At 38.7% G+C, this 27,499-nt stretch overlaps 1 protein-coding gene across 4 annotated transcripts in view; it reads left to right on the top strand.

The window, feature by feature from the left end:
- Positions 1–22,630, top strand: part of TRUB1 (TruB pseudouridine synthase family member 1) — a 59,918-nt gene extending 37,288 nt beyond the window's left edge. For 2 of the 4 annotated variants that reach the window (XM_032176990.2, XM_032176979.2), the window contains one exon: positions 588–3,079. In XM_032176990.2, the coding sequence (XP_032032881.1) occupies positions 588–844 (257 nt within the window). In that variant the 3' untranslated portion in view covers positions 845–3,079. Of the gene's footprint in view, positions 1–587; positions 3,080–21,304; positions 21,401–21,586; positions 21,687–22,331 lie in introns of those variants that run through there. The other 2 variants (XR_009212697.1, XR_004252211.2) reach the window with 2 other exon arrangements.
- Positions 22,631–27,499: the final 4,869 nt, after the last annotated feature.

Raw genomic sequence — 27,499 nt, 5'->3', positions numbered from 1 at the left:
GGCTTGCAATTATCAGCCTCAGCAGCTGCAGTGAAATGCTTGTAATGGGAAAGAAGAGAAAGAGAACAGAAAATGAAGACAGGAATAATGAACGTAGGGCCGACATCTTTTCAAGTACAAAAGATTTTAACTCAAACTAGGAATTAAAAAAAAAAAAGATTTAACCTCTAAAAGTTATTTTCAAATTTTTTTTAACTGGAAACCGTAGTCTTACAAACAGCCAGAAGGTTTCGGTTCTGGCTGTGCCATTTACTGGCAGTTGTCACACTGGACAGGTCATATGATCTCATCTGTAAAATGAGGCTAATCTTTACTCCATGGGGTTGCTGCATGAGTTAAATAACAAAAATGTGTGCAAGTTGTTTGTTGATTTTAAAGCAGCTTATAAGGTGGATTATTAAGTATTATTTTGCTACTTAATCATTTCTTTATCTCAGGCCTCTTGGCTCTTATATTGGATTATTATACTTTTACTTTTGGGTGATTTTGAGAGATTTGAATTGAGTACGGTCATTTGAACAATTATAGACTATGAAATACTGAATCATTTATCTTCTGGATTTTTTTTCCACCTTTTGTTGCCATAGAACTATCTTCCTGTGCCAATGTGCTAGAGCTGACCCGAACCAAACAGGGACCATTTACTCTAGAAGAACATGCCCTTCCTGAAGACAAATGGACAGTTGATGACATTGCACAGTCTCTTGAGCATTGCTCATCTCTTTTCCCAGCAGAGTTGGCACTTAAAAAATCAAAACCTGAGTCTAATGAACAGGTTTTGAGCTGTGAATATATAACTCTAAATGAGCCAAAGGGAGAAGATGATGTAATTAAGACGTGTTGAGATTGGCCTGGGAATATCATCATTTTCTAGTTGACATTTGAATCCTGTGTGCAGATGCAGAATGACAAGCTACATTCAAAAGACAAACAATATTTCTAACTTTTTTTTTGCATGAAGAAAAATGTCTATCATTTACAGTTTCAATAGCATATAATTTATTTGCTATGCATTATAAATGGCCTTGCAGTTGCTCAGTTGTTTGCTGTGTTGTGGAATGTTCTTTTAGGATTTTTTGTATTGTGAAAATATAAATATGATTGGATTCAGAAAAATTAACTTTCTGAATTTGATCTGTCTTCAGTCTTATGAAAAAGTTGAACAAATTTCCTAATCAAAGAAAAAATGTATGAGCTCCATGTTTCTTTAGTTTCACAAAAATGAACATAATTTAGTGTTATTTTTACTTTAGGCTTCCTGGTGGCTTCATTTTATTGAAATGCTTTAAATTGTTAAAAGTGGCCATTATTGATCTCTTTCTTGTGTTTTGGAGAGTTTATTATTAAAAACATTTCTTTGATAAAATGGCTATCATCTAGTAATACCTGTGTTTGTTTAGATCTTGGAAATGAATAAGCTTTGATAATATTTGTAAATGAACCAAATTATTACTGCTACCACTAACAGGATGTAAATAGAAGATTAATACTTCATTAAAGTCACCTTCCTACCATTAGAGCAGAAGACAGCTCCTATAGTTTTGTATTTTGGCAGCTATGAGATATTTTCATGGTAATTTCAACATGCTCAAGCACTTTGTACCAAATTATTAAGTAACATAATTTTTAAAATTTAAAGAATATGTCTTTAACTAAAAACTTTATTCTTTAGCATTTATTTATATCTCTCTATAGGGCGTTATCCCTGTGACATTGTCTCTTTAATTTGCTCTTTCAAGAGATATTTACAGATGTTGAGATGGCTGCCCTGCATTTCCAGCTAATCTCTTCTGCTCTAAATATTTAAAAACAGTTCTTCTCAAACATTTTCATTCAGATAGCTTTCTGAAAGTTCCCTATCCCTCTTTACCATAATTTTTTTAATGTAGCCACATTATAATAGTAAACTTCATATATAATGAGTGCTTCATATTTTTGTTATGGGAAAGCAATATATTATGCAGCCAGTCTGTAGAAACATTCAAATCCCTCTTCCTTTACTCAAATACGGTTTCAAATGGAAGACTCATGAGAAATTTCATAAAATACAAGTTTTTAGATGTTTACGCTTTGCTTTTCTTTTTAAAGGTGTTTTCCTGCTTTGTAGTCTCTAACTCTGAAATGTAAAATATGTAAACTAAAGTGGTTTTATTTGTGCTTAGCCCAATTTAAACTCAATGTAAAATATTATATATGCATCAGTACAGCATTTTCAACATATTGGCAACATATTTTAAATGAAAACATTAAAACAATTCTTAGTATGAGACAAAATTGTAAGGAAAAAGAATGTTAATGCCATGATACATTAACATAAAATATCAAACACACAAAGTCATAAAATGAAAATTTACAGTTTCACCTGTTCATATCTAGTGCCCCACAGTGTGTGTCAACCAAAGGTGGCAGTGGCTACACCTGCCTGTTGGAATGGTACAGGTTACAATATGTCCTCTTCCATTGCAAATTAAAGTCCAAATAGAGAAATAGTTAGGTTTTAGAACACATCAGAGGTATTTCTGCTGTATTTTTCACCTTAAAAATTGACACAGAGTTTACTAATAGAGGAGTAGAGATTGTTGACCATTTTTTAAAAACAATAGCCACTCTTTTTCTTTTATATTTAAAACTGAAGTTTTGCCAAATGGGAAAATTACTGTTACCTCTACCATCTTAATATAGTAACTTTAGAATTTAAATTTTTATATTACTGTTTTCTTTTTTGTTGTTCACATAGTCTTAAGGCACCTATACTTTTAAATTGACTTTTTCATTTGATATTGTCTATATGTATGTAGTTGTGATAATGATTATTTTAATTATGTTACTTCATACTCTTAATTTATTTAAACTGTTTCTCTATTGCTGAATACTTAAGTAGTTTTAAATTTTATTTTGATAAATTCCTGGGAGGGGGATTATTTAGTGAAATAATATGAAGAACTTTATGACTTATGTTTGCCTTATTGCATTCTCAAAGAGTTGTAACATTTTACAGTGTTACCATTTGAGTAGGGGTTTTATATGTTGTTGCTAATTTAGTAAATATAGGAGAGAAATAAAAGTTTTTCTGATTTGCTTTTGTGATTTATCTGTAAACTTTGTTCATTTATATAAACAAATGTCTTAATAGTTTCTATACATATTTGCATGAGTTATTTGTGTTGTAAATACCTGATAGAAGGATTTTTTATGGTCTGTTGTCCTTTTAGTTTTAATTTTCATTTTTGCTAACTAAATTTGCTAATTCTAATAATTCTTCCCCTTTTATCGTTGTCAGATTAATAAGTATGAAAAGTTTAAAATTTATTGAAACTTTAAAATCTTACTAACTCTCATAAGCAGTTGAAACTGAGATACTCTGAAAAGTTCAAGACTCATTCATAAAACAAATTAGTTTTCCCTGATAGTCTGGTATTTAAATACCAACTCAGTTTTTTTTTTCATTGTTATGAAAATATGCAAGAAATTTCTGTGTCTTATATTTTTCTGGGTCTAAACCTTCATGACATGATAAAGTTGTTTTACTTGTAAGAAAACGATAGAAGATTTAAAAAATCCTGAAAATGTTTCAACCTAGAACATACCAAATCACTTCATTTTGACACTTTAAGTTTTTTATATTTGAAAAATAATGTCTTAAAAGTTGTTAAAAGTCATAGAATTGTTTTATTTATAGCCTTAAAATCCAGGACCTTTATGTAATAGAAATTTGCTCTTTGCAAATTCAAAGTTTTTAAATGTGAATAAAGGCTAAACACACTTTCCTCTACCTGTACTGACCAGGTCTTTTTTTTCTTAAATACTTGAATTAAAACAAGCTATTGACTCATCATCAGAAATGATTTACTGTATTAAATAAGAGTGCTTTGTATCAGATCTTCAGTACATTTTATGTCCCCTGACCAGTTTGAAATTTGTATCAGATTTACAATGAACATTTTGAGGTTCAATTAGATGGTGAATTGTTCTGTTTCAAAGAAAGTAAGTAATTTACCTCATATCATGATGTATATAATAGAAAGAGATGTGATTCAAAAGCACTGTAAAATGCCAAAACATTTAAATAGAGGAAAAGATAATAGATATGAGGTTTATGCACTGAAATGAGTATAATGGCCTTGTAGTTAAAGAGAGAGATTGTCTTGAAACCATTTCTTTCTCTAAGGTATGTATGAGCAGAGCTCTAGTTTGTCCTAATTCTTCATTAAATACTATTTATTAAGCACATTTATTAAGGCAGTTGAATCAGCAATACCTTCATTTGTTAATGTGTGAGCTAAATTCTCTTTATGAATAGGAATATCTTCGGATTGCTGCTATAAATAGTGATACTGGTCGGAAAGTTGAAGTTCAGGAATTATTTTGCTCTTCTTATCCATAACCCTTAAAATGCAGCATATTAACTTTATTTCTGTCTTTACCATTAGTCAACTTTTTGATCCTAGGTGAATCACTTAATCCGTTTGGGTCTCAGTTTCCTTATCCTTACAACAAAGGAGGCAGACTAGTCCATCTCGAAGAATCTCTCCAACACTAAAATATTAGGCTTCCAAGTGTAGATCGTTTGTAATTGTTTTGCTGAGGAACTCATTCCTCATGAACTTGAACTTTTATATTTACCAGTTCTGGAGAATTCCCATCCTTCATTTCTTTGGATATTTCATCTTTTCCAGCTAGTAATCCTATTTAAGTATTTTTGTTTTATTCTGTGTCTAATTACTCTTTCATATTTTCCATCTCTTTATCCCACTGTGCTGCATACTGGGGAATTTCCTTCAGTCTTTTTCCAGATAATGAATGCCTTCTGCTATTTTTATTTACTGTTTAACAATCATATATTTATTCCAATCACTCTTGGGTTTTATTTTTGTTTGTTTGTTTATTTATTTATTTATTTATTTATTTATTTATTTTGAGACAGAGTCTCACTCTCTTGTCCAGGCTGGAGTGCAGTGGCGCAATCTTGGCTCACTGCAACCCCCGCCTCCCAGGTTCAAGCGATTCTCCTGCCTCAGCCTCCTGAGTAGCTGGGATTACAGACGTGCATCCCCATGGCCAGCTAATTTTTTTTATTTTTTATTTTTAGTAGAGACGAGGTTTCACCATGTTGGCCAGGCTGGTCTTGAACTCCTGACCTCAGGTGATCCTCTCCTCTCGGCCTCCCAAAGTGTTAGGATTACAGACGTGAGTCACAGTGCCCTGGCCTTTTATTTTTATTTCTACACCAGGTTTTTTTCCTCCAAAATCTGCCTCTTCTTTTTTCGTGTGTTGTCTTACTCTTTCATTAAGGTTTTAGTAAAATGTATTTTTTTTTACTTTGGTATTTAATATACAGAAAGTCACACATAACTGTATAGCTTAGTGAATTTTCACAAACCAAGCATGTCTATAATCAGCAACCAAGTCAAGTAACAGAACATCACTAAGCCCTCCAGAAGCCCCTACTGCTCCATCAAGATTATGGATTAATGTTTCATCTAACAGTATAGATTAGTAATTTTGTCTGTTTTTGTGCTTCGTATAAATAGAAGTATGTGATATGTTTTATGTCTGGCTTCTTTTGCACAAAGCTACAATCATGAGGTTCTTCCATATTGTGGCTGTCTTAGCTTGGGCTGCTATGACAAAATGTCATAGACTGGTGACTTTAACGTACTTGTTTCTCACAGTTCTGGAGGCTGGAAGTCTGAGATCAGGGTGTCAGTATGGTTGGGTTGTTGTGAGGGTTGTCTCAGTGGCTTGGAGAGGGCTACCTTCTCATTGTGTCCTCACATGGCTGAGAGAGGAGGCTTTGTCTCTCTTCCTCCTCTTATAGGGATGCTAACCCCATCATGGTGGCTCCAACCTCATGACCTTGTCTAAATTTAATTACCTCCCAAAGGCCCCACTTCCTGTTCCTTGTCATTGTTTAGTATTATTCAGTTATTACCACTATTGATCTATTTTACTGAATGATGGACACTTGATTAGCTTTCAATTTTGACTATTTTGAATAATGCCTCTATGAGCAATCTAGTACTTGTCTCCTGGTAAACATGCACACATTTATGTTGGAATTTTTTTTTTTTTTTTAGACAGAGTCTCACTCCGTTGCCCAGGCTGGAGTGTAGTGGTGCCATCTCGGCTCACTGCAACCTCTGCCTCCCAGGTTCAAGCAATTCTCATGCCTCAGTCTCCCGAGTAGCTGGAAATACAGGCACACACCACCACACCCAGCTAATTTTTTTTGTATTTTTAGTAGAGACAGGGTTTCACCATATTGGCCAGGCTGGTCTCAAACTCCTAACCTCAAGTGATCTGCCTGCCTCAGCCTCCCAAAATGCTGGGATTACAGGCGTGAGCTACCGCAACCAGCCTCTGATGGATATTTCTAAGACTGGAATCTAGGTTGTAAAGTATACACATGTTAAGCTTTGGTAGATACTGCAAGCAGTTTTTCTAAGTTGCTGTACCAGCAGCATACGGGAATTCTGATGGTTCCACATCCTTATCACCACAAAGTATTTTGCGTTTTCTTCTTAACCATTGGCACATGTTTACTTTATCACAATATGGTTTTAATGAACTTTTCTCTGATTTCTTAGGGTTATATGTATTTTTTACTCTAATTTTCTGTGTAGTCTACTAATCTATTTAGTCTTATTGTCTATTTAGTCTGATAGTCTCTGTTAACTCAGTTATCTGAAATGCTTATGGAGTATGCTCTCATATTGCTTGTTGAATCTCCCAATTCTCAGCCAAGGCAGATTGTGTCCTACCTTGTGTTCTTTGTGTTGCAAACTTGGATTATGAGGTAATTCTGTGAGACTTTATGGGAGTGTGTGTGCTTGGGTTGAGAGTGTCCTTCCAGAGAGATTTTGGGATTGTTTCTGCTAGGCACACCAGAGATATCACTGTATCACTGTTCCAAAATCCTCATCGTAAATGATCACTGCAGAGATGTTTTATTATTGTTGTGTTGTGTTTTGTTTAATTTAAAGCCTAAGTCAATAACCAGAGAGATCACTGTTCCAAAATCCTCATCGTAAATGATCATTGCAGAGATGTTTTATTATTGTTGTGTTGTGTTTTGTTTAATTTAAAGCCTAAGTCAATAAAGAAAAGCTTCCTTGTTTTTGCCCTGTGTTTGTGGTAAGTTGTGTTGTAGTCTACCACTTTATTAAATGTATAGTCCTTTAAGGGTACCAGTTTTATGCCTGTGTTTGCGGGTGTCACAGTTCCAAAACCTGCCTCTCAAGATCCACACTGCATTTCCATCCCCACTTAAAATGCAAACCCTTTGGTTACAGAGAGGAGTAAATCTTGCCTCCCTCCCGCAGTATCTGGATTGCTGTAGCATCAAGAAGTGTGTTTACCACTCCGGTTTTCAGATCGTTCTTCATTTTGGACCCTGGTGAATTTCCTTAGTATAAGTTCAATTATTTTTTAAAGGAATTTTTAAAAAGTCACATTTATATGCAACAAAATTCACCATTTTAAGTGTATAGTTCAGTGAGCCAGCTTGAGGTTTAACTTGCTCTTTTTCTAGTTTTAAAGTAGAGACTTAGGTCACTTTTCAAACTTAAGCATTTAATCTTATCAGTTTTTCTTTGAGCACTGCTTTAGCTGCATCTCGTAAGTTATAATAAGTTGTGATTCAATTTAAAATAATTTCCATTGTGATATTTCACTTTACCTATTACTTAGAAGTATATCATTTACTTTCTGAATATTAGAGGGTTTTCTGTTTAAAATTATCTAGTTGATGTCTTGTTTAATTTCATTGTGGTGAAAGAATATAAAATACATGATGAACATAAAATGTGTGATTTCCATTCTTATAAATTTATTAAGACTTGTTTAATGACTCAGAAATGGTCTACCTTGGAATTTGTTCCATGTACATTGGTTAAGAATGTGCTTTCATGGTTGTTGGGTGGATCATTCTGTAAATATCAATTAGGTCAAGCTTGTTGCTTGGGTTATTCAGGTCTTCCATAGCCTTAATGGGGTTTGTTTTGCTTTGTTTTGTTTTCTGTTTTTGATCTACTTTGCCTATCAGTTACAGTGAGAGGAGACCTGCAATCTCCAATTATAATGTTGGACTTGTCTGTTTCTTCTTTCGGTTCTTTTTTTTTTTTTTTTTTTTTTTCCGAGAAGGAGGCTCACTCTGTTCCCCAGGCTGGAATGCAGTGGCGTGATCTTGGCTCACTGCAACCTCCACCTCCTGGGTTCAAGCGATTCTCCTGCCTCAGCCTCCCAAGTAGCTGAGATTACAGGTGCCAGCCACCATGTCCAGCTAATTTTTGTATTTTAGTAGAGACAGGGTTTCATCGTGTTTGCCAGGCTGGTATCGAACTCCTGACCTCAAGTGATCTGCCTGCCTCAGCCTCCCAAAATGCTAGGATTATAGGCGTGAGCCATCGCACCCAGCCTTTCTTTCAGTTCTATCACCTCTTTTTGCTATATTTGTATGAGAGCTTTATTATTAGGAGCATATACATTTAAAATTATGTCTTATTGATAGATTGATCTGTCATTATGAATGTCTGCATTCATTCCTGATAGGATTTCTTTTTCTAAATATTTTTCTGGATGTGTCTGCTATTAACATAGCCACTCTGGCTTTTTAAAATTAGTGTTTTTGTGGTACATATTTTTTCTTTTTTTTTTTTAACTTTTAGATGTTATGTTTCCTTATACTTAATGTGGGTGTCTTATAGGGAGCATATATCTGGGTCTTGATTTATTATTTAATCTGATAATCGCAACCTTTTTGTTGGAGTGTTTAGACCACTTACATTTAATGTAATTATACACATTATTTGATTTGCTATACCATCTTTTCATTTGTTTTATATGTGAGCCATCTTTTCACTGTTCTTTTTTCATCTTTGACCATTTCTTTAGTACTGAATACTTTTTTTGTATTTCATTATATCTATTGGCTTTTTAGTTATACCTCTTAAACTTTTTTTTCTGTTTTATGTAGGATTTATAATACACATCTTTAACTTATCACAGATTACCTTCAAATAGTATTTTACCACTTCATGGGTAATGTAGAAACCTTACAAGAGTATATTTTCATTTCTGTCTCCTAATTTTTATGCTATTGTTTTTATACAAATAATTTTACATGTTAGAAACCCTATAATATATTGGGTTTGTTGTTGTTTGTTTTTACCTTATTGCTGTTGGCTGGGGTCAGCAAACATTTTCTGTAAAGGGCTAGATAGTACAGGCATACCTTGGAGATACTGTGGATTTGGTTCCAGACCACCACAATGATACAAATATGCAAGAAGTGGATATCACAATAAAGTGAGTCACACAAGTCTTTTGGCTTCCCAGTGCATATAAAAGTTCTGCTTATACCACACTGTAGTCTGTTAAGTGTGCAATAGTTTTATGTCTAAAAAAATACATACCTTAATTTTAAAATGCTTTATTACTAAAAAATGCTAACAATCATTTGAGCATTCAGTGAGTCATAATATTTTTGCTGGTGGAAGGTCTTTTCTTATTGATGACGGATCAGGGGTCAGGTGCTGAAGCTTAGGGTGGCTGTGGCAGTTTCTTAAAACAGTGAAGATTGCAACATCAGTTGACTCTTCCTTTAATGAAAGATTTCTCTATAGTGTGTGATGCTTTTTGACAGCATTTTATGCACAGTAGAACTTATTTGAAAATTGGGAGTCAATCCTTTCAAACCCTGCTCTGCTTTAACAACTTAAGTTTATGTAATATTCTAAGTCCATTGTTGTCATTTCAACAATTTTCACAGTGTCTTCACCAGGAGTAGATTCCATCTCATTTCCTGAGATGGAATCTTTGCTCATCCATAAGAAGAAATTGCTCATCTGTTCAAGTTTTATCGTGAGATTGCAGCAATACAGTCATGTCTTCAGGCCTCACTTCACTTTTAATTCTGGTTCTCTTGCCATTTCTACCACATCTGTGGTTCCTTCCTCCATTGAAGTCTTGAACCTCTCCAAGTCATCCATGAGGGTTGGAATTGACTTCTTCCAAATTCCTGTTAATATTTATATTTTGACCTCCCATGAATCGTGAATGTTCTTAATGGCACCTAGAATGGTGAATCCTTTCCAAAAGGTTTTCAATTTACTTAGTCCAGATCCATCCATCCAGAGGACCCACTTTCAATGCCAGTTATAGCCTTATGAAATGTGTTTCTTCGATAATAAGGCTTGAAAGTTGAAATTACTCCTTGATCCATTTTCTGCAAAATAGATGTTGTGTTAGCAGGCGTGAAAGCAATATTAATCTTTTTGTACATGTCCATCAGAGCTCTTGGGTGACCAGGTATATTGCCAGTGAGCAGTAATACTTTGAAAGGAATTATTTTTCTTAGCAGTAGGTCTCAACAATGGGCTTAAAATATTTGGTCCACTGTTCTGTAAACAGATGTGCTGTCATCTAAACTTTGTAGTTTCATTTATAGAGCACAGGCAGAGTAGATGTAGCATAATTCTTAAGGGACTTAGGATTTTCAGAATGGTAAATGCACATTGGCATCAATTTAAATCACTAGCTGTATTAGCCCCCAACAAGAGAGTCAGCCTATTTTTTGAAGCTTTGAAGCCAGGCATTGACTTTTCCTCCCTGGCTACAAAAGTCCTAGATGGCATCTTCTTCCGATATAAGGCTGTTTCATCTACATTGAAAATCTGTTGTTTAGTGTAGCCACCTTCATCAATGATACTATGTAGATCTCTTGGATAACTTGTGCAGAGCTTCTACATCAGCATTTGCTACTTCACCTCGTACTGGTTTTTTTTTTGAGACGGAGTCTCGCTTTGTCGCCCAGGCTGGAGTGCAGTGGTGCAATCTTGGCTCACTGCAAGCTCCGCCTCCCGGGTTCACGCCATTCTCCTGCCTCAGCCTCTCCGAGTAGCTGGGACTACAGGTGCCTGCCACCACGCCCGGCTAATTTTTTGTATTTTTAGTAGAGACGGGGTTTCACCTGGTCTCGATCTCCTGACCTCGTGATCCACCCTCCTCGGCCTCCCAAAGTGCTGGGATTACAAGCGTGAGCCACTGCGCCCGGCCGTACTCTTATGTAACGGAGTGGCATCTTTCCTCGTAGCTCATGAACCAACCTCTGCTAGCTTCCAACTTTTCCTCTATAGTTTCCTCACCTCTCTCAGCCTTCATAGAATCGAGGATAGTTAGGGACTTGCTTTTGATTAGACTTTGGCTTCAGGGAATGTTGTGGCTGGTTTAATCTTCTGTCCAGACCACTGAAACTTTATCCATATCAGCAATAAGGCTGTTTTGCTTTCTTATTATTTGTGTGTTCACTGGAGTAGCACTTTTAATTTGCTTCAAGATATATTTCTTTGCATTCACCACTTGGCTGACTGGTGCAAGAGGCCTAGCTTTCAGACTATCTTGGCTTTTGACATGCCTTCCTCACTAAGCTTAATCATTTCTAGCTTCTGATTTAAAATGAGAGATGTAGGCCAGGCACGGTGGCATACGCCTGTAATTCCAACACATTAAGAGGCCAAGGCAGGAGGATTGCTTGAACCCAGGAGGTGGAGGTTGTAGAGATCACACCACTGTACTCCGTCCTGGATGACAGAGCAAGACCGTTTCTCAAAATAAAGTGAGAGGTGCACTTCTTTTTGTTTGAGCACATAGAAGCCATAGTACGGTTATTAATTGGCCTAATTTCAATACTGTTGTGCCTCAGAGAATAGGGAGGTCTGAGGAGAGGGAGAGAGGTGGGGGAATGGCTGGTCAGTGGAGCAGTCAGAACACACATAACACTAATAAATTGTTCGCTGTCTTATATGGGTGTGGTTTGTGATGCCCCCAAACAATTACAATAGTTACAGCAAATATCACTGATCACAGATCACCATAACGGATATAATAATCATGGAAAAGTTTGAAATATTTTGAGAATTAGCAAAGTGTGACACAGAGAAACAAAGTAAGCACATGCTGTTGGAAAAAATTGGTGTTGATAGACTTGCTCCATGTAAGTTTGCCATATGCCTTCAATTTATAAAAAACACAATATCTAGGAAGTTCAATAAAGTGAAGTGCAATAAGATGAGATATGCCTGTAAATATTTTGGGCTTTCCAGACCATAGGGTTTCTGTTGCAACTGCTCACCTCTACCATTATAGCATGAAAACAGCTATAGAAAATACACATAAATGAGGCCTGTAATCCCAACGCTTTGGGAGCCTGAGATGGATGGATCACTCGAGGTCAGGAATTTGAGACCAGCTTGGCCAACATGGCAAAACACTGTCTCTACTAAAAATACAAAAATTAGCCAGGACTACGCATGCCTGTACTCCCAGCTACTTGGGAGGCTGAGACAGGAGAATCTCTTGAACCCGGGAGGGGGAGGTTACAGTGAGCTGAGATTGTGCCACTGCACTCCAGCCTGGGCAACAGAGTGAGACTGTCTCAAAAAAAAAGGAAAAGAAAATACACATAAATGAATGTGTGTGGCTGTGTACCAATATAACTATATTTATCCTCATGCTCTAGCTTGCCAACCCTTGCTTTACACTGTCAGTTACCTTCTAAAGAGATTAAAAATCATAACAATATCTATTACGTTTATTCACATCCTGGTGCCCTTTCTTCTTTATGTAGAATCAAATTTCATTCTGGTATCATATTTCTTCTTTCTAAATAATTTCCTTTAATTTTTTTATAGCACAGTTCTAACAGCAATGAATTATGCAATTCATATTGCATAATTCATTGCTGTTAGAACTGTGCTATAAAATAGCAATGAATTATGTCAGTTTTTATTTGTCTGAAAAAGTGTTTTGTTTTTGAAATATACTTTTGCTGGGTATATAAATCCATGTTGGATAACTTCTTTTTTCTTCAGCACTTTAATGAAGTCACTCAGTTATCTTCTGGCTTGTATAGTTTCTCTGGCTGCCTTCAAGATTTTTTCATTGTCTTTAATTTTTAGTAGTTTGATGTTTCTAGAAGTGATTTTCTTTATATTTATCTTTTTGGGGGTCTCTTAATTTCTCTGATCCTTGTTTTCTTTTTTTTAAAATCAGTTTTGGTCTGTCTCCTCAAGTGGGCTGAAAAAAAAGAAAAAGAAAATCATAGTTTAAAAAACGAATTTTGGAAAATTTTCAGCCATCATTTCTTCAAATATTTATCCTACTCCATGCTCCCCTCCTCCCCTTTCCTTCTGGGACTCAAATTACAGATATATTTAACCATTTTATTTGTTCACGGCACTTGGATGCTCTGCTTTCTTATTTTTTGTCTTTCATTTTGGATAATTTCTGTTGACCTATCTTCAAGTTCACTGATTCTTTTCTCAGCCCTGTCTAGTGTGCTCAATGCCTGTTGAAGAAATTCTTTGTCTTTAATATCATGTTTTTTATTTCTAGCATTTTCATGTAACTCTTTGTTCTGGTTCCCATCTCTCTACTCACTTTTTTTTTTTTTTTTTGAGACAGAGTCTCGCTCTGTCACCCAGGCTGGAGTGTAGTGGCGCGATCTCAGCTCACTGCAACTTCCGCCCCCTGGGTTCAAGCGATTCTCTTGCCTCATCCTCCTGAGTAGTTGGGATTACAGGCACCCACCACCGTGGCTGGCTAATTTTTGTATTTTTTTAGTGGAAACAGGGTTTCATCATGTTGGCCAGGCTGGTCTTGAATTCCTGGCCTCAGGTGATCCGCCTGCCTCAGCCTCCCCAAGTGTGGGGATTACTGGCATGAGCCACTGCACCCAGCTCTGCTGACATTTTTTATCTTTTGATGCATTTTGTCTACCTTTTCCATGAAATCCTTTAACATAGTAGTCATAGTTACTTTCAATTCCTTGTCTGACAGTTCTGACATTCAAGTCTAGGTCTGTTAATAGCTTTGTGAGTCTGTTAACAGCTTTTTTTCATTCTTGTCTGTGTGTTTTGTATTTCTTGATTGTATGCCAAATATTGTCTGTAAAATAAACTTAGATAAGTCATACTTCTATCCAGAAATAGGCACATTTTTTGTGTCCAGTCATCAGTGTGGAGGGAGGTTGGGGCAGTCTAGTCAGTGGCTGAACTGGGTTTGGATTTGTTGATGCTATACTTACAATGCACCAGACTTCCATTCACTGCAGGAGTGGGCTGCTGCGCTTTGTGCTTCATGTGAGGCCTGAATTGTGGAAGGGTTTTTCCTTAGTGTTTCCCTCCATGCTCAGATTTCAGCAAGTCTTCATATCTGTGCCACAGAAGGAATCTGACCCATGCTCTTTTTGACCTCCCCTAGTGATCGACTGTTGCTTGTTATAGCTCGTCATGGAGTAAGAGGGTGTTTTTTTAGTTTTCATCCTCCAGCCTGGGTCTTGGGCCCTGAGCTCCTGACTCCAGGGGTGGATGGATTTCTCAGTAATTCAGCCCCCTTCCCCAGTAGTGGCAGATCTCTGCTTTGTATCAGTGCAAGATCCTGGGCTGAGCTCATTTTCTGCCCTTCCTCTAGTGGGAGACAGCTCTTGCTTTCACCTTTCTACCAAAGGCAGTGCATCTTTTCTTGGGCCTCTTCCCATTGAACTTATGACTTTCACGTAAGAGAAGGGCTCATGTATCAGAGAATTCTGTGACTTCGTGCCACATACAGAGTCTCTCAGTTCTCTTGACCTGCCCCAGTCTTTTTAGTTAGCACCTAGTAGAGACCCTTGGAGAAGAGCAAGGAAGCGAGTATGGACTTCTTTTGTGTCTGTTGATTGCTTTGTTTCTCAACTGCTACTCTTGGACTTTAAGAATTCATTAAAATTTCAGCTGTTTTCTTTTTTTTTCTTTTCTTTCTTTCTTTTTTTTTTTTAGATGGTGTCTTGCTCTGTCACCCAGGCTGGAGTGCAGTGGTGTGATCTTGGCTCACTGCAACCTCCGCCTCCCGGGTTCAAGCAATTCTCCTGCCTCAGCCTCCCAAGTCGTTGGGATTACAGGCGCCCACCACCACACCTGGCTAATTTTTGTATTTTTAGTAGACACTGGGTTTCACCATCTTGGTCAGGCTGGTCTTGAACTCCTGACCTCGTGATCTGCCCGCCTCAGCCTCCCAAAGTGCTGGGATTACAGGCATGAGCCACCACACCAGGCCTCAGCTGTTCTCTTTTTACCTGCTGGGATGGCTAGTTTTCTGTGTCAACTTGACTGGGCCATGGGATGTCCAGATATGTAATTAAACAGTATTTCTGGGTGTTTCTGTGAGGGTGTCTTCAGAAGAGATTTGCATTTGAATTGGTGAACTAAGTAAAGCAGTGGGCCCTGTCTAGTAGGGGTAGGCATCATCCAGTCTGTTGAGGACTTGAATAGAACAAAAGGCAGGGGAAGGTTGGAATTGCCCCCTCTCTGCTTGAGCTGAGACATCTATCCTGCCCTTGGCACTCCTGGTTCTCAGGGGTTCAGACCTGGATTCCTGGGTCTCCACCTTGCCCATGGCAGACTGTGGGACTTCTCAGCCTCCTATCTAATTAATAAATCTCTTCATACACACACACACACACACACACACACACACACACACACACACACACAACACACACACACACACACACACACACACACACACACACACACACACACCCTATGTATCCTTCTGTTTCTCTGCAGAACCATATCTAATACACCTGCTTTTATGATGATTACCTATCGATTCTGTATTCTGCCAAAACTGAAAACAGTTCATTTTTCCATCTCTTCTCAGAGAGGCTTGTCACCCATTAGTTCTCTAATGGGCTCAAGAAGTTATGCAGTTTTTTTTTTCTCACTGTTAGGATGGAATTGATATTCTGTTGAAACTTTCTATACCTAAGTGAAAACTTGTTTTGAGGTTATTTTCTCTACTTACTTTTGCTAGAAATGGAACACTCTGTATCTAGTTAAGACACATAAACTGACTTGTGATACCATAATGTTGTGTTGAATTTTATATTCTTAGAAAATCATCTGTCAAGTTGTTGACTAATGGCAAAGCATTTAATAAATCAGCATTCATGTATTCAGGTGCTCTGAATTATCTGACTTTTAAATTCTTACTTTATAAATGAGAAAATTGGGGCATGAAAAAGTAAACTCTCCTAACCCCAAATTATTACATTATTAAGGACAGGACTTAGAGGCCAGATATCTTAAGTCATTAGTATTCTTTGGCTCACAGAATTGGCAATATAACCTAAAGGTAATAACTAGGTGATTTTCTTTTATATCAATTAAATATGTCAGTTTTCAAATATTCACAAGTACCTACTGTGCAGGGAAAGAACACGCCATACAAAAGATGTAGTCCAGGCTTTTAAGAAGCTTTCATTTAATGGGAACTCAAGAAGTATACATATAAGGAGGGAAGTAGCAGTACGGTACAAGATAATACATACATATCAGTGAATGATATTGCCAAAAAGTGCTATTGATAGAGCAATACTTCATTTCTGCAAACATCTGCTGATCTACTGAAAACAGATGAGGGAGAACAGGACGCCTGGTGGTCAGGATAGAAGAGAAAGACCTTGAGTTGAGCCTTGAACAGTATTTAATATCAAAGGGTTAAGAGAGGAGAGCAATTGAGGAGGGGAGAATAGTTCCAGCACAAATGACGGTGTACAAGATGAACACAGTCAGTAAAGAGCAGACTGGTCTGGATGGAGAGGAGGATTTGCATCATTTGGGATTATGTCATTTAGACCCTTGAAAGCCAGGATTGAGTAAAGCCGCAGTGAAGCGACTGGCTCGTATGGAAGCTTTATTTTAAGAAGATTAATCTGGTAGTGACATGTGCCAAAAACTGAATAGGTAGAAATGAGATGCAGAGAGCCCAGTTAGAACTGAATCTGGTGCAGTAATGCAGGATTGAGGCAATAAACACCAAACTACAGTATCACCAGATAATGGATGTTTGAACGGACGGTTTAAAGGAAAATTGATGGTATTTGGTAATTTATTAGATAATCCAGAGCCATGGAATTAGAGGGGAAAATGACTAACCATAGTCATCAAATGGTTTTTCTTAATGAATCTGCATTTTGGTGTAAGAGCAGCATTTTCTTAGGCCTTGCCTAGTTGGTAGAGTTGCCTATGATAATGACTCCCACCATGCTTGTTCCTCTTTTAACAGCTGTGAGCCCCCCACCAGCCAAACAATGAGCCTCTTAAAAAGGACAATGCCTTTTCACTTCTCTCCAAGTGCTTGGCAAATAGGAGGCCTTTTGAAGTTACTCTATAGTTAGGGGTTCCCAGTTAGTATTTGAAATATTAAGTCATGCCTGTGGTTGACAGCATGGCCTCTCGTGTTGTAGATTTTCCGGGCCCTACTGCTCATCATCAGCTATTAACCTTAGGCAAGTTAATGAAGTTTTCTAAGCCCCAGTCTACTCATTTATAAAGTGGGATGATTAATAATGTCTACTTCGTAAAATTATGAAGCCCGAGTTAGGTCATTCAGATAGTGTTTAGTCTGATTCTTAGAACCTAGTAAACGGTCAGTAAACAGAAGCAAATGCCACATGCCTGATTTATATCCAAGAGGAGAAAGGTACATCTGAAATTTTCATGATTTATGGATTCAAATTATACATTTCAAAGATGCTTTATAAGTTATTGTTTTGGTAAGAAGAATTGAGCTGAAACAAAGAATTTTCTGACAGCAGTGATTATTAAATGGTGGAATAGGCTATTGATGTCTTTAGAGGATATAGGTGTTCACCTTTTGCATATAAGTTCACAAAAATTCACTAAGTAGATATGTCTATCTACACAGAGAGAGAGAGAGAGAGAGCATTAAAGTTAGTAAACATCCCCCTCGCTTTTTTTTTTTGAGACAGGGTCTTACTCTGTTGCCTAGGCTGGAGTGCAGTGGTGCAATCGTGGCTCACTGCAGTCTCAACATCCTGGGCTCAAGCGATCCTCTCACTCAGCCTCCTGAGTGGCTGAGGTGTGCACCACCATACCCAGCTAATTTTTAAATTTTTTTTTGTAAAGGTGAGGTTTCATCATGTTGCCCAGGCTGGTCTCAAACTCCTGAGCTCAAGCAATCTGCTCACTTCAGCCTCCAAAAATGCTGGGATTGCAGGCGTGAGCCACCAAGCCTGGCCAGTAAACCCCATTCATTTACATCATCTTATTTGTCCCTCCAACAATCCTGCAAAGTAGGTAGGTTCTGTCTTTATTTGTTATTTAGGTGAAGAACTTGAAGTGGTGTTGAGGAATAGGTGTTTTGCCAAGAGTCACGCAGCTGGAGTGGCAGAGCTATATACTCTTCTGATTCCACCAATGCTGCTGACATCACATCTGGAGAAAAGTGCTCTGAGGCACAGACGTCTAGTGGGAGGTATGAGACACAGGCTGCAATGCCTAAAGATAATCGGGAATAAAAGCAGAAAACAAGACGTTTGTTTCTGTTAAAATGAGACAGAAAATAAGGCGTTTGTGGTTTGGGATTGAGCACTTGGAGAAGTGGGGAGCGATTTGATTTGGGTGAGACTGCTCTTGGAATGCTGCGTCTGCTTCTGGACTACTCATTACTAGGCTTATAGAAACTAGCTGGAGGAGGTTCAAAGAAAAGCTCTAAAATGATTAACTGGCTGATGGGATTGATTTATAAGAAATATTAAAAGAATTAAATGTGTATAGCTCAGCTAAGCGAAGATGAAAGAGACCAGCTAAATGTATACAAATATCTGAAACGTGCAAACTTTAAAAAGAGGGATTAATTATTTATCATGATACACGGGGGCACAATATGCAGTCATAGGATGAAAATTTCAGCTGAGTATCGAGAAGAATTCCCCGATAGTGAATCTGTTAAGGCTGTCTGTAGCATGGCCTTTCCCTGGAGAGGCAATAGAAATTTCAAGCCTTACGATTTTAAAACTTTCTTGGGAACTAGGTATTAGATGATGTTAGAGAATTATTATTAATTTGGTCAGGTATGATAATGGTATTGTAGTTCTATAAGAAAAATTTTATTTTTTAGAGTTACATACCCTGAAATATAAGCATAGAATATGATGTAAGAGATTTGCTTTAAAATACTACAGTAAGGAAAGAAAGGAGGGAGGAAGAAAAGAAAGGAAGGGGAAGAAAGGGAAAAAGAGGCAAAGAAGGAGGAGAAGGTAAGAGAAAGAAAAGGAATGAAGGAAGAAGGCTGGGCACTGTGGCTCATGCCTATAATCCCAGCATTTGGGAGGCCAAGTTGGGAGGATCACTTAAGCCCAGGAGTTCAAGGCTGCAGTGAGCTGTGATTGCGCCACTGCACTCCAGCCTGGGTGGCAGAGTGAAGCCCTGTCTCTAAAAAAAAAAAATAAGTTAAAAAGAAAGAAAAGGATAGATGAAGTGTGGCAAGATGTTGATAATGTTGAACCTAAAGGAAGTTAATATGTGAGTTCACTTTCCTCTTCGATCTTCTTTATGTGTGTTTGCCAACTTTCATAATAAAAAATTTAAATTATATTTTCCTGATCAAAACTTAGTAGCAATATTAATCCCTGGGCTTCATGACTAGAACAGCCTCATTACCACATGGGCAGAGTTCTGGCTGACCAGGGACCACAGTGGTTCACCATCTTGCTCTGGTAATGTAGTCTGGGCTGAAGGGCCCTTTCTAAGGTTGTAGATAGAAATCCAGGAAACTTCTTAGAATTGCAGACCTCTCAGGGTACCTGCAGGAGGTGGGTCTACTAAGGTGAAAAAGCAGAGGGCAGAGGTCATGATTAGTAGCTGACCCCCCCGCTTTTCTGTCCCTCATTCGTGGAAAATAGTAGACATTGAGTGGAGCTCTAAGTGTCTTCGGAATAGCAAAACAATAGTTTTCTTTTTCTTTTCTTTTTTTTTTTTTTTTTTTGGAGACAGTCTTGCTCTGTCGCCCAGGCTGGAGTGCAATGGCGCAATCTCGGCTCACTGAGCTCCACGTCCTGGGTTCAAGCGACTCTCCTGCCTCAGCCTCCCGAGTAGCTGGGATTACAGGTGCCCACCACCACGCCCAGCTAATTTTCATATTTTTAGTAGAGATGAGGTTTCGCCATGTTGTCCAGGCTGGTCTTGAACTCCTGGCCTCAAGTCATCCGCCTGCCTTGGCCTCCCAAAGTCCTGGGATTACAGGTGTGAGCCACCACACCCAGCTGCAAAACCCTATTTTTCTTGAATGGAGAAACACTTTCCCCTTATTTATTGAGTTTGGGAAGCAAGGAGAGGGGTAATTCATTAAGTGAAAGTTCCCCAAAACCAGAAAACATCGATAAAGCGGAGGCTTTATTTTTTTAAGGAAGAATTTTTTAAACTATCTTCTTTTGAGCCTCTTTAGGAAGACCTCACGTCCTTGCCATGAATGTTGAGAGTGGGAAATCCAGGGAGGTTTTGGAATGCATGCCTTATGTCTGCTTTTTTGTTTTTTAGAGAAATATAAATATTTTATCTAGGTTTTGCTGATGGCAGTCAAGCATGAACACAACCCACTGTTTGAGGAGCTGTAATTTCTGAATTTCTCCAGAGTGCACATCTAGGCCAGCAAATGGCAGTAAGAGTGAGGTGGATTTAGCTCAGTGTAAGAATGAACTCCGGAACCATCGGCTCTGACTGAAAGTGAAGCAGTAGCTGCATTGTGGGAAAGCTGGCTGGAGTCTCTCATAAGCAGGCATTCTTTTTCTCCAGCCCGTCACTGTGTTGGTTCGGGCCCACAGTAAGCCTCCTGGCCTCTAGGCTGTAACCCCCACCATCCTCCTCTACCTCACCTCCAGAGTGATTGTTCTGAAGCACAACTGGCTGTCATTCCCCATCCTGAACTCCTAGCATCTACAGGAACTCCATCCCTTGTGCCCCACACCATGCCTCACACATAGACATTCCTAATGAAGATTTGATTGAATTCTTGTAACCTCAGTGCCTCCCACTCTTCTAGTTGTCTCTCTGCGTGCCTTTGTACATTTATTTATTTATTTATTGACAGGGTCTTACTCTATCACCCAGGCTGGAGTGCAGTGGCACCATCTCAGCTCACTGCAACCTCTACCTCCCAGACTCAAGCAATCCTCCCACCTCAGCCTCCCGAGTAGCTGGGACCACAGGCACATGCCACCATGCCCAGTTAATTTATTGTAATTTTTGTAGAGATGGGGTTTCATCGTGTTGCCCAGGCTGGTCTTGAACTCCTGGACTCAGGCGATTCGCCCGCCTCAGTCTCCCAAAGTGCTGGGATTACAGGCATGAGCCACCATGCCCAGCCGCTAGCACTCATCTTAATCGTACATTTACTTATCTGTCTTTCCCACTGGACTGCGGGCTCTTTGAGAGTAAATGCCATGTTTTCACCTTTATTTCCCCAGTTTGTGGCACATTCTAGGCACTCGTCATCATCAAATAAACCTCTGGAGCTGTGATATTACAAACGTGAAAAGATGATGAGCACTCAACAAGTTTCAGTGAGTAAACAAAGGCTTTCATTCAGCACAAATTTATTGACTACCCTGACTCTGGCCTGCCTTCCTGTCTGTGGTTCAAGGAGAGCATAGTCCACAGAACCAGAGACCTGGCTACTCTGGAAGTTAGACTTAAGCCCACCCTGGTCCTTGAATGGGGAAACATCTCCCTTCATTCCTGTGTTTTAGGGACAGAAAGATGAGTAATGCAGTGATACATGCTGGAAATGTTTATTCCGCTACCCTAAGCTGCCTCTCAACTTGAACAATCCATGAAAGAAACAAGATGGTATATAACTTTTTCTAATTTGTGATGCCTTTGTTTATTTGTTTCCAGTTAGAAGAGGAGGTGGTATTGAATTGTTTGTTTGGTTTGGTTTCTTCTTCAATAAGAAGCATCTTAATATAACTAGTCTGGACATCTGTCCCATTTTCAAAAATTACAAGTTTCGATCATTGCTAAATTGTACAGATCCCAATCTGTCTGCTCTGCATACATTTGCATTTATAAAAGCAGAAGCAGACTAGCAGTCTTTCTAATGCAATCCCCTAAATGCATGAAGTATTAGATTGCTTCTCCCTATTGGTTCATGCATTGCTAAAGGCTTAAAAGGATCATTGATTTGAATTATTTAATGTGTACAGCAGGCTGAGCTTCCTTTCTTTTTTAAGAGAAGAACCTTCAGGGGCATTGCTATAGTTTTTTAATGTTAAATCTCATTTTTCTTTGAAAATAAGAAGTTAAAGCTGTATTCACATAAGCTCCCAAAGTGCCAGATTTTCATTGTGTTTTTAAACGATCTAGGAAATGTTTGATTCTAATGAAACATTACTGCTGAAAATTGGGCTGAAATTGCTGGGCTGAAAATGTTGTTATAACTTCACATGATTCCAATGTTGTATTATTTTTATTTTTATTTTTGACCTGATACAGATGAAGCGAAGAGACAAGGAGCAATCCAATGTGTAATAGAAAAAGGCATCCTGGACTGTTGTTGCTGTTTTTGAAATTTAAGCTGGTTTTCAATTAAATTCAGTAAATGGTCCAGGACTATAAATGTTGAACATTTTTTACCATGTAATTTAAATTTTAGTCTTTTTTTTTTTTTTTTTTGATGGTTTACATTTTCCCCACGGAAAGCAGCTATGTCACGTCGGCACGATTCATGATGGTAACATCTCGGGGTTATTTTGGTTTGTGTTATGTTCAGAAAGTGGAATGCCAGAAATAAAGAGTGGTTTGTGATGTCTAATGTGTCTTCCTTTAACAAATCAAAGGCTCTTATTTAATCCACTTAATGGGACACTACAGAAATTTAAAAAATGGAAGTCCCATCCACAGAAGGCAGGTCCTATGATGTAAAAAGTTTAGGTAGGGGGATTAATAGAGTGATCATATAATTTATGAGCTAAACTGGAGACACTTTTTTTTTTTGAGATCGAGTCTCACTGTTGCCCAGACCGGAGTGCAGTGACGTGATTGCAGCTCACTGCAACCTCCGCCTCCCGGGTTCAAGCCATTCTCATGCCTCAGCCTCCTGAGTAGCTGGGACTGTAGGTGCCCGCCACCACGCCACCTAATTTTTGTATTTTTTGTAGAGATAGGGTTTCACCATGTTGGCCGGGCTTGTCTCAAACTCCTGACCTCAGGTGATCCGCCCACCTCGACCTCCCAAAGTGCTGAGATTACAGGCGTAAGCCAACATGCCTGGCCCAGAGACACTTTCGAGACTAAAGGGGAAGCATGAAAATAATTCATTGATCTACAACTGGGACCATCCAGGGCAAGCCAGATGCCATTACCACTAGCTAGAAAGCTTGCCAAGGTCTCATTTACCTTCGTATATAGCAAATTCTTCTTTGAATTCTGGAAATTCTGGTAAGTCATTGAGGTAGTTCTGTGCCAAGGAGCAATATGGTAGAATTCTAATATTTCAGGCAGTACAACACTTTCCTGCATTTGTAGCAGGTAAAGGGAGGTCAGGGCAGAAGACAAAACCACTGGGACTCGACAAAGGGCATAAACCTTTGATGATAAATCTGATGTAGCTGATGGTAAATTGTTATCAGCTAAAGATCTTTCATAATAAATAAACTTATCATTTGTAGGAGGGCACAGAAATCCTGGAAAGCTGGGATTCGGGTTGCTTGTGGCTTTAATTCTGCAATCAGAAATATTAGTCAAGGATATCAGTCTATGAAATAAGTTTTAAATGTTATATGCCACAAGATGTGGCTGTCCTATTTTCACTTCCAGTAATTCCTTCTGAATTAATATAACTTAAAAATAGCTGCAGCTTCTCAAATCTGTGAGAATCGTATGTGCTGCTTGCTACACTTGCCTTTTTCCTGAAGGTCTCTTTGAGGTCTTTCAAGAACTCAATTCAATTGAGCAACAATTAGGGGGTCTAAGGTATACAGACACTGTGCAAAATGCTCCTGAGACACAAAGAGGATGTCAAGCCCCTGCCTTCAGGCCCCTGTCTATGATATAGGAGGAGAAACAGAAGAAACACTAATACAACGCTACATAGGTAGGTGCCATTAAACGGGTACATACATTAAAGCCAGGTGGTAGGTGTAAGAAGATTTGTAACATTAGAATTTTCTGCATGTTTGAAATATCTTATAATTTTTAAAAATTAAAAAAGGGAGATACATATATATTATGTATGTATATGTGTGTACATGCACACGCATATACATACATAAATATATACATAAATATGTATGTGTGTATATACATAATTATGTGTGTACATATACACACGTATATACATACATAAATATATATGTATCTCCCATACACATGTATGTATCTATATATGTGTGTGTATGTACACACATATGTATGTATATGTATATGCACATATTTGTATATGTATGTATGTGTATATGTACATATGTATGTATATATTTGTGTTATATATCTGAGACTTTAGAGGACTGAGAAATCACATCTGATTATGGGGATCTGTGATGGCTTTATCTACCCTTTTCTGCAACATACCATTCACTTTGTAACCCATCTTCCCTAAAAACTGTCTCATGAAGAGTCTTCTTTTCCCTGCACCTATGCAATGGTAAGCAGCAAAACACACATTCTTTTGGGTCCCATAACATTCCCTGTAGTTTGCCCTTAACAGTCTTTGATGTGAAATTTACTCTTTCTGTCTTAACCCTGCCTGTCTCGCGTACATGGAGTTTTGGCTCCTGGCTCCTAGTCTGCATCTTCACCCCATCCCTTGCCAAAAGAATCTGGTTATGTGACCACTGCTCATCTTTTCCGCTGCCACAACTCCAGTCCAAGCCACAAACCTCTCTCGCCTGGACTCCTGCGGGGAGTTCCTTTCTCTCCCTGCATGAGTCGATTCTCCGCACAACTGGCAGAGGTAAGTGAGACTGCGGAAGAGGCAAGTGTGCAAGTCCAGAGGAAATGAAGACTCTGCTTGTGCGCATGCCGGGTTTGACGGGTGCTGGATATCCGAGGGATGGCCCTTAAGGTGAGCTCGAGGCTTAAGGGAGAGATAGGGGCTGATGATCTGAGATTCATCAGTGTGTGGCTGATGTTTAAACCCAGGGGACAGGATAAGAGGGTTATTCCAGGACCGGAACAGAAGGGTAATCACGGGACCTGGAGAACTTGAATTTGAATTTTAAGGTTGGTAACCTTAAAAAAGAGCAATTTTAGATACCTTTTGAAATTATTTGCAAGATTTGTTTGGTATACGCATTATTCCAGGCAAAGGGACCAGAAAAGTAAAAAATACTTATTGAACAGTTACTGCATGCCTGGCACTGTAATACCCTGTTTAATTCTCACAGCAACCCTGTAGAGTAGGTGCCATCATCCCCATCTTACAGATGAGGATTTGAGGTGCAGCTAGATTAAGCAGTTTGCCTCAGGTTACACCAACTAGTTAACGCAGAGCTAGGATTTGGACCCAGATGGGCTGATCCCAGAGCCCATGCTTTAAATCACTAGACTGGTGCTCACAGAAGACTGTGACCAAAAAAATTAATAAAAAAATAAGGAGCCCCCGGGCTAGCAAATTAGGAGTTGTTTAGACAGGTGTGAAAAGGAAAGCAAGGGAGAGGGAAAGTCACTGTACAGAAGAGAGAGACCCATGACAGCAGAGTCAGTGAGCTGGTAAAGTGGCTGGCGATCTAGCCCTTGAAAATACCTCCAGAGAGGCCGGGCACGGTGGCTCATGCCTGTAATCCCAGCACTTTGGGAGGCCGAGGTGGGCAGGTCACCTGAGATCAGGAGTTTGAGACCAGCCTGGCCAATGGTGAAATCCCATCTCTACTAAAAATAACAAAAATTAGCCGAGCATGGTGACAGGCACCTGTAATCCCAGCTACTTGGTTGGCTGAGTCAGGAGAATAGCCTGGATCCGGGAAGTGGAGATTGTAGTGAGCCAAGATCGCGCCACTGCACTCCAGCCTGGGTGACAGAGCAAAACTGTTCTTAAAACTAACAAAAAAGAAAAAGAAAGAAAGAAGAAAGAGACAAATAAAGAAAGAAAGAGACAAGGAAGGAAGAGAAAGAGAAAGAAAAGGAAAGGAAGGAAGAAAGAAAGAGAAAGAAAAAGAAAGAAAGAAAAAGAAAGAAAAAAGAAAGGAAGGAAGGAAGGAAAGAAGAAAGAAAATACCTCCAGAGAGCCAGGTCTCTTAGGCCTTCTGAGAAATTTACATCCCTTTTGATGAACACAAATGCTTCACACTCTCAATGTTATTGGTAATCCAAGTTATCAATATATCCAAATCACTTAGTACTGAATCTGGCATATAGTAATCACCTAATGAAGAGATAAGAGTCATGGAGTATTCTGTAGCAATTAGAATCAATAGACTCAATATACACATGGCAACAAAGTTGGATCTTAAAAACCGACCTGAGTGAAAAAGGAAAGGGAAAGATACATAACACAGTACCATTATGTAAATTGATAATATAGGCTTACACAATTTGTAAGAACACATGCAAATAAATACATGTACATTAAACATTCTCGAACAGTTACCTATGGGGTGGTGGCTGGAGTTGGGGGCAAGTCCGTAAGCTGGAATGGAAGCTGGAATGGAACCTAAATAAATACACGAAACAAGAGTAGGAATTGGAAGGAGTAACAATAAAAATGTGCCATGAACTGAGGAGTGTAATTACTCAACTCACTGCATCTGAGATTAAAATAGAAAGATAATAATTGTTATTGTTATTACTCCTAGGTCTTCCACTGGCACTCAGCTTTAGAATGGTGGACTATCCTTCAGATGGCCCCCTCCTTGCACTTGCTCAGGCAGGGCAGCTTTTTCCTTCAGCTTTCTAGATGATTTAACATATCAGGGAATAAGTATAAAAAAAGGCACGGTGCTCCCTGCGTAGCCTTTCTGGACTTCAGAGCTAAATTGCAAAGTCAGTTTTACACATGTGATTTCATCTTTGAAATTAGGGCAAGGTAGAAAACTGGCACAGAAAAAAATGTGATTTATTATGGTGTTACTATCCCTTACAAGCGGAGTGTCAGCTGCCCCTTTTTGTCCACTGATTTAAGGCACGATGAACTGAAAGTGGCTATGATCACGTCTTCAAAAGCACACTCTGGCCCCTCGGCTGCAGGCGCCCTGCACATTCCCCAGCCGCGTGTCCGGTGGTGATACGGTGCATAATTGCGGCGCCTTCATGGTGCAAACTGTCTCCCTTAGCTCCGTCATGCTGGCACAGCAGAAAGGAAGAAATCGAAAATGTTTGGATTTCAAAGGTAACAAGAAGCTGGAACACAACGACTGGCCGAGCCTGAGAGTTTCAGCGGAGACTGGTGCAGCCTTGTGTTTTTCCACTGACAGCTGAAAATGAGCCCAGCTTCAGCGAAGCTTGTTTCCTTCCTTCCTCAAGGTTACCCACAATTCTCAGTTCTCTCAGGGAGCCAAAAAATGAATCTGAGGGTTTAGGATTGTGGTTCTTTTATCTATTATAGGATTGATAATATGTGCCTCCACCAAATGTTCTGCTTGTAACAATACTCACTTCCTGACACTACTGCATATGCAGGAGTGTTACTACCAAGGTAAACACAGAATTAGCTGCCCAATTCCAAA

The sequence above is a fragment of the Hylobates moloch genome, unplaced genomic scaffold, assembly GCF_009828535.3.
Source record: "Hylobates moloch isolate HMO894 unplaced genomic scaffold, HMol_V3 SCAFFOLD_3, whole genome shotgun sequence".
NCBI classification, from domain to species: domain Eukaryota; kingdom Metazoa; phylum Chordata; class Mammalia; order Primates; family Hylobatidae; genus Hylobates; species Hylobates moloch.
Note: the sequence above shows the minus strand (reverse complement) of the source record. Positions and strands in the feature narration are given on the sequence as shown.